Source organism: Chrysochloris asiatica, unplaced genomic scaffold, assembly GCF_000296735.1.
Source record: "Chrysochloris asiatica unplaced genomic scaffold, ChrAsi1.0 scaffold00064, whole genome shotgun sequence".
Taxonomy (NCBI): domain Eukaryota; kingdom Metazoa; phylum Chordata; class Mammalia; order Afrosoricida; family Chrysochloridae; genus Chrysochloris; species Chrysochloris asiatica.
Genome location: NW_006408582.1, coordinates 11,547,869 through 11,555,985, shown reverse-complemented (window position 1 = coordinate 11,555,985; position 8,117 = coordinate 11,547,869). Strand labels below are relative to the sequence as shown.

Below are 8,117 nucleotides of genomic sequence, written 5' to 3'. Positions count from 1 at the left end.
GGAAATCAAACTGTCACCAGAAATCCAGGTCTTTTATAACTACTTGCTGACTAATATTACCTTGTCAGTTCACAAAAGAGTAGAGAAAGCTCGCTGTGAAAGGAAGCTGTTTAAGTCACAGTCTATTTTCCATAAACAGTGGTTTCTTCTCAACCACAGTATGTATTTCACATGCAGTCTGTTGTGCCTGTGGCCCCAGCAAACACAACCAAGCATTCTGTTCTTCACTTTTTCTTGCAGTATTCTGAATTATTTTAGTCTGAATTACTCTCAAAGCACTACCCAAGATAAAGGAACAAGTTAACTGCTAGATGTGCATCAGAAAGCAAAAAGTTTGTGGGGATGCTTTGCTAAATAAACATATTTAAAGATATAGAAAACCAATTTGAAATCATTCATTAAAATCTAAATGAGTGACTATATTACAGTTTAAGATGAAGGGAAAATATCTGATTTCAGTCAAGTTGTGGTGAATCTTTTTGGAAAGTTTTAAATTCAGACACCTTCCCACCCACTGCAGTTATATATAGGGAATACCAATGGAAAAATAGTGATCAAATTTATAAACTATATTTTTCTGTTTTTTTTTCATCTCAGCAGATTTCAGATTCTCGTTTCCAAGGAATATTTGACCTTCAAATGTCTGATCCTATATCTCTTGACTCCCTGCATTCATAGTATGTTAGGAAATTCAAACTGGACTTAAAGTATATTATTTCTGCTATTTGATTGAAATGAATGCAGGTTGTTTTCCAAATCTGCACTCTGTTCATTGTGCCAACTCTGCATTGCAGAGAAGTCTTAGACTGTGATCCCAGCTTGGCTCGGCAAACAAACAGAATCACTACAAACAGCCTTTAAGAGTAACTACGGGAGGTGGGGTGGGGGTGGGGTACTTAAAAAGGAGGACATCCCACAGCCCGATTTCCACTTAAAGCTGGTTGACCAGCCCCAACCCCGGGACAGAGGAATCTTGCGACTCGCTGGCCTGGGTGCTGTCCTTGGTGCTGCCGACGCCATAGCGTATACAAGCCCCTTCCTTCCTTCCTTACCTTCTGCCCCTGTGGAAGGTGCGGTCGTTCCCAAAACGTTAAGCAGAAGGTATTTATCGCCACATCCCACTTTTAATACAAACAACTCTCCCGGCTATCCTCTTTGTCCCCTTTTCCAAGCTTTCAGGAGGACCATTCCTCAGTCTTCTCCTTCCCCCTCCCCCCAGGCCCAACTCTTCTTTGCACATCTCCTGCAGTTTTAAAACCAGGAGTGGGGGCAGGGAAGGGAGGCTTGGGGAAAAGAGGGTTGGGGGAAGGGATAAAAAAGGCTGGAGGAGTAGGGGAAGAAGAAGAAAAAGACCCCAGAAAAAGGGGGCTGAGGGGCTCGGGTGAGACCGAGAAGCTTAGAAGTGGGAAGAAGTGCCAATAAGAGAGGGTAGTGATGAAGCACAGAAGCTGGGTAAAGGAAAAACAGTAACGGAGAAAGTGCAAAAGGACGAGAAAGCTGTGAGGAAAAGTGCTGCAGGCTACGGAAGAATAAGGGGGTCTGGAGAAGAGTAGCGACGGGAAGAGGGACTAGACAAAGGGAGGAAGGACGTTGGGTGGATAGTCGCACCGAGAGTACAAAATGCAATCAGAAGGTGAAGAATGGAATGCGGGGCGACAAATGATATGGAACTGTAAGAGGGCTAGGGCAGCAAAGTCCGGGGTCCGATGCGGCACGGGCCCACGTGCAGTGGGCGCTGAATCACTGCTAAGTCTCTGTCCCCCACCCCCACCCCCTATCCCGGAGTGCCGGCAGTCTCCGCCTCCTCGGCCGCCGCCTCCACAGGGCGGGGCTCTGGCCCAGGACCAAGCTCCGCGGCTATAAAGGGGCTGCGGAGAGGCCGGCAGAATGCTGTGACAGCCATACACCCCAAGGCCTCCAAGATGAGCTACACGTTGGACTCGCTGGGCAACCCGTCCGCCTACCGGCGGATAACCGAAACCCGCTCAAGCTTCAGCCGTCTGAGCGGTTCTCCGTCCAGCGGTTTCCGCTCCCAGTCGTGGTCCCGTGGTTCTCCCAGCACCGTGTCCTCTTCCTACAAGCGCAGCGCGCTTGTCCCGCGCCTCGCCTACAGCTCGGCCATGCTCAGTTCCGCCGAGAGCAGCCTTGACTTCAGCCAGTCCTCGTCCCTGCTCAACGGCGGCTCTGGGCCCAGCGGCGACTTCAAGCTGTCCCGCTCCAACGAGAAGGAGCAGTTGCAGGGGCTGAATGACCGCTTCGCGGGCTACATAGAGAAGGTACACTACCTAGAACAGCAGAACAAGGAGATAGAGGCAGAGATCCAGGCGCTGAGGCAGAAGCAAGCCTCGCACGCCCAGCTGGGCGACGCGTACGATCAAGAGATCCGAGAGTTGCGGGCCACACTCGAGCTGGTGAACCACGAGAAGGCGCAGGTACAGCTGGACTCCGATCACTTGGAGGAGGACATCCACCGGCTGAAGGAACGTTTCGAGGAGGAGGCGCGGCTGCGAGACGATACCGAAGCTGCCATCCGCGCGCTGCGCAAAGACATCGAGGAGTCATCACTGGTCAAGGTTGAGTTGGACAAAAAGGTGCAGTCGTTACAGGATGAAGTGGCCTTCCTGAGGAGCAATCACGAGGAGGAGGTGGCCGACCTGTTGGCTCAGATCCAGGCTTCTCACATCACCGTGGAGCGCAAAGACTACCTGAAGACAGACATCTCGTCAGCGCTAAAGGAGATACGCTCCCAACTCGAGTGCCACTCCGACCAGAACATGCACCAGGCAGAAGAATGGTTTAAGTGTCGCTACGCCAAGCTCACAGAGGCGGCGGAGCAGAACAAGGAGGCCATCCGCTCCGCCAAAGAGGAGATCGCTGAATACCGTCGTCAGCTACAGTCCAAGAGCATCGAGCTCGAATCAGTGCGCGGCACCAAGGAGTCACTGGAGAGACAGCTCAGCGACATCGAGGAGCGCCACAACCACGACCTCAGCAGCTACCAGGTAGGAACAGCGGCTGCGCGGCCAGACTGCGCCAGCGACAGCGCCGCGCGTCCCCGACAATCAAGCGCGCGCCCAGGAGTCTACCGCACCGCGCACCCTGGAGGCGGTCCGCCAGAACTCTGGCGCGCCGCAGACCCAGCGTTAGCACAGCAAAAGGTTCTTGTCCTTTCCCCATCCCATCCACAATCCCCACCACCACCACCACTGCCCCACCAGCCTAGGAGTCATGACCTTTTGCTAAATCGTAATTTCTAGTTTTGCACTCTTGGGTTTTAAAGCAGAAAGTATACATTCAGGTAGTTGATAAAGCAGCAACTTTAGTGTAAATTTCGCAGAAGCACACATATTCTCTACCTTTCTGGCATTGATCCAAAGAACTTTTAAAATTGATTTCAGCTGAAAGGGTTCAGAGGGAAGACTTAAATAAACAGTGGGCTTCTCCCTTGCATGTCTGCTTCCTTTGAAAATATGTTCTCCGTCTCCTGGTCTTCAGGCGTGATGCGCCCAGAAAATGTCTTATTGTTTTATTAATCTCGTTTGTTTCCCTTACATTATTTTTTTAATTCATTCAAAATGTTTTCTCAAGTATGGGAGCGATTTACGGAGGTTGCAGAAGGAAAGGTAGAAGGGGAAGGGAACTGCCAAGTTAAGAAACAGAAACAGTGAAGGAAGTTGCTATTTGGAAGGATGAGTCTATGGAGATTCCCTGTGTCTGTTTCAGGACACCATTCAGCAATTGGAAAATGAGCTGCGGGGCACAAAATGGGAAATGGCCCGTCATTTGCGAGAATACCAGGATCTCCTCAACGTCAAGATGGCTCTGGATATCGAGATCGCTGCGTACAGGTACGGTGCTCACTGCAGACAGCCAGAATACTAACCGCACTGCAGAGGGTGTTGGGACACAACCTTCACTCTTTACATCAAAGCAGGCAGGTGGTAGGAGTCTTAAACAAGTGTCTAGTTTTCCTTCTTAATTTAAAAGGAATTCTTCTAAAACACTTACTGTGTTTAAAATTCTTTTACAAACTTAAGTGATTTTACCACTTTTCTTACCATTTTAAAAGACTGAATATTAGTTGAAAAATGTGGTGAACTAGGGGTGGGGGGGAGATTATATTTTAGATCAAATGTTTTCCACATATTTAAATCTAAACCTGATTTCTGGTTTTACCAGAATTTCATCTGGTAGTTTCAGCTTTTTAATTTTATTATTATGTCAAGGACAAGCACCAGGACATCCTAGTTTTCTGTTTTACTATTATAGCTTACTATTGCCATCATCTGGCTGAGAATAGATATTGATAAAATACAATATAGATATATTTGTTTTTACAGCTATAAAATAATCTAGACATATTATGCTAGACTATAAGTATAGATCATATGTCTAGATAGATAGATAGATAGATAGATAGATAGATAGATAGATAGATAGAGTGTGTGTGTACGTGTGTGTGTGTGTAAGAGTTGGGAAAATGAGAGCTTATAAATCTACTGATTGATTGACCTTTTGTAGATTTATATTGTAAAAAAATGATGTTTGATTAAACAGCTTTGTACTACCAATAAGGTTATTTTAATATTACAGAGTAAATTGCACTCAGAGAACTCTGTCCTCAGGAAAACCGAAGAAATATATTGAATATACTTTATGATTATAATCACAGACCAATTTATAACTTCACATATCCTTATTAATGCCTATTTAATTTTATATAGTAAAAGCTCTGGCATATATTAATAGTTGTATAAACATTTTTGTGCAATTATATTTGCTTTGAAAATATTTTTATAGACATTCTGAAAGTCCACACATTCAAGAAGGTTACTAAATTTTTCTAGGTGCTTTTTAACATATTTATGTTGCACCAAATGGAACACTACAGGGCTACGAACTTGGTGACCCGGCATGGTTAGTTACTGCAGCAGGCAATTAGATGGCAATAAGAGAAAATCTGCCATTGAGTGTGGCACAATATATGAATGAAAAGATACCAGTTATTACACTGGTTTATTATAATTTTTTTATTTATTTAGGTGATTCTATTTATTCAGTGGTGGCTACTGAATGACCCACAATGTAATTGGGAAGCTAAAAAACTCATTGAAATGTTAATTATAGTTATCTTCTTTGATTATTTTCTTCAGAAAACTCCTGGAAGGTGAAGAGACCAGATTTAGCACATTTTCTGGAAGCATCACTGGGCCTTTGTACACACACCGACAACCCTCAGTCACAATATCTAGTAAGATTCAGAAAGCCAAGATAGAGGCTCCCAAGCTAAAGGTCCAACACAAATTTGTGGAAGAGATCATAGAGGAAACCAAAGTAGAGGATGAGAAGTCAGAAATGGAAGATGCCCTGACAGCCATTGCAGAGGAACTAGCAGTTTCCATGAAAGAGGAGACAGAAAAAGGCGAGGCAGCAGAAAAGGAAGAGGAACAAGAAGCTGAAGGAGAAATTGTAGCTACCAAAAAGTCTCCAGTGAAAGCTACTGCACCTGAAATTAAAGGAGAAGAAGAAGAAGGCCAAGAGGAAGAAGAGGAAGAGGAAGAAGATGAGGGTGCTAAATCAGACCAAGCTGAAGAAGGAGGATCTGAAAAGGAAGGATCCAGTGAAAAGGAGGAAGGTGAGCAGGAAGAAGAAGGAGAAACAGAGGCTGAAGGTGAAGGAGAGGAAGATGAAGCCAAAGATGAAAAGAAAACTGAGAAAAAGAGTGAAGAAGTGACTGCCAAGGAGGAGCTAATGCCAGATGCCAAGGTGGGAAAGCCAGAGAAAGCCAAGTCTCCTGTGCCAAAATCACCTGTTGAAGAGGTGAAACCAAAAGCAGAAGCTGGAGCTTGGAAAAGTGAGCAGAAAGAGGAAGAAGTGAAAGTTAAGGAAGAAAAGAAAGAAGTAAAGGAAACTCCTAAAGAAGAAAAGGTAGAAAAAAAGGAGGAGAAACCAAAAGAAGTACCAGAGAAGAAGAAAGCTGAATTTCCAGTAAAGGGAGAAATTGTGGATGAGGTAGTTACCATCATCAAATCAGTAAAGGTGAGCTTAGAGAAAGATGCCAAAGAGGAAGAGAAGCCACAGCAGAAGGAGAAGGGGAAAGCAGAAGAGGAGGCAGGGAGTGAGGAGGAAGGAAGTGACCAAGGATCAAAGGAATCCACAAAGGAAGACATAGCTATAAATGGGGAAGTGGAAGGAAAAGAGGAAGAAGAGCAGGAAACTAAGGAAAAAGGCAGTGGGGGTGAAGAGGAGAAAGGAGTAGTAACAAATGGGTTAGACTTGAGCCCAGCTGATGAAAAGAAGGGGGGTGATAAAAGTGATGACAAAGTGGTGGTAACCAAAAAGATAGAAACAATCACCAGTGAGGGAGGAGATGGTGCTACCAAATACATCACTAAATCTGTAACGGTCACTCAAAAGGTTGAAGAGCATGAGGAAACCTTTGAAGAGAAACTAGTATCTACTAAAAAGGTAGAGAAGGTCACTTCACACGCCATAGTAAAGGAAGTTGCCCAGAGTGACTAAGGTTTGAGTCCATTGCAAAAGGTTAAGCCATATGACAACTTCCAAATGCATGTGATTGACAGCTTCAAAACAGAACGGGTTCTCCCATGGGGCTCCAGACATTGTATTTTACTTTGTGCAATATGAGGGAACTGCATGCAAGCTCAGGGTGCTCCATCCTCAGTCTTTGGGGGATTCAAATGCATGATATTGTATGTACCTAGGAAATTTGCCAATTTCCTCAGCTGTTGGAAAGGGGGCACTTAAGGGGGGGGCGGGATGTCTTGAGATGTATTATGCAAAGAACCAACTGAGCCAAAAATAATAAATGAAACACAGAACTCTTCTTAGCCTTAAGAAAGCTATATATGAATTATTATGTTTACCTCACTGGTGCATTTAAAATGGACTTTGTTCATGGGAGAACCTCGCTGACATGCTCAGTTCGCAACATTTCGTTGATTGATGTTAAACGTCACAGCAGTACATGCTCAATAAAGGTCATATTGGAAACATAATCAGCGGCTTGGTGTCATTTTCAAGGTAAAATCTCCACTCCTTAATCTTTCTCTAGAGTAAATTATTTGGGTGATTATAAGACACTTGTACTTTTTTTTTTTTTCCTGTTACTTTAACTCTTTTTTTTTTTTTTTTTAAGGTTTCATTGTGAATTGAGTGAAAGTTTACAGGGCAGATCATCAGTTTTACATTCAACAAATCATATACTTTGTTTCATTACAATGATTATAATCCCCTCCACATATCATCAGTTAACAGTATTTCTCTCTATTCATTTTAGCTCTTTAAAAAAAAAAAAAAAAAAAAACACTCAGGCATATATAATAATTTACACCACCAAAGGACACATTCTGCAAGTCTGCCTCCTAGCTGCCAGCTCTCAATCCCTCTCTTCCCATGAGTGACTTATACTTTTGTTACTATTGCACTGAAAAAATAATTGCTGAAACTTTTTCAGGTGTCAAAGTCTTTTTTTTAGTCCAAACATCATGCCAAGGCTTAAAAATTATATTTTCCAAATAAATTCAGGTAAGATAATACAATAAGTGTATTGGAAGTCCTGATGTTTCAGTGCCAAACTGGAACTCAAAGAACGTCAAAAGGAACAGCAAAGGAGTCATAACTCACTCCTTGGAGTTGGGACACAGTTTGTGGTATTTATTATAATGCAACCAGTAGAAGCTGGGCTGACATCATTTACATACCTAACAACAGATTGATTCAGATGCCTGGTTCTAGCTCACACAGGCACACAAAATCTGCATCATTGATTCTTGCTTTTATTGGTGGATGTTTGAACCTTTCGTGGTTTGCTAACTGGGGAACAATGTTAAACATAAATAAACTATCCTAATTGGAAAAAGAAGAATCAGATTTTCTGATTTTATAGGCAAGAAATTTCTTATATATAAAAAGCTGAACTTGCCCAAGGATATCTTTTAGTTCTTTATGGGCACAAATACATCAATATTTTTCCACATCCATATTTTTTATTTCTTATTCATAGAATCAAACCAAAAATATAATCCTTGATACTTAAAAATTTCTCTTTCTAGATGTCGCTGTTGGGCTCAAGTATAACCAAGTTGTGAGGATGG

At 43.4% G+C, this 8,117-nt stretch overlaps 1 protein-coding gene across 1 annotated transcript; it reads left to right on the top strand.

Annotated features, from left to right (window-relative positions):
* The first annotated feature begins 1,922 nt into the window (after nt 1–1,922).
* NEFM (neurofilament, medium polypeptide) lies at nt 1,923–6,522 on the top strand. The gene is made up of 3 exons (XM_006864379.1): nt 1,923–3,002; nt 3,724–3,848; nt 5,154–6,522. Exons 1-3 carry the CDS (start codon nt 1,923–1,925, stop codon nt 6,520–6,522), a joined length of 2,574 nt encoding a protein of 857 aa, XP_006864441.1.
* Nucleotides 6,523–8,117: the final 1,595 nt, after the last annotated feature.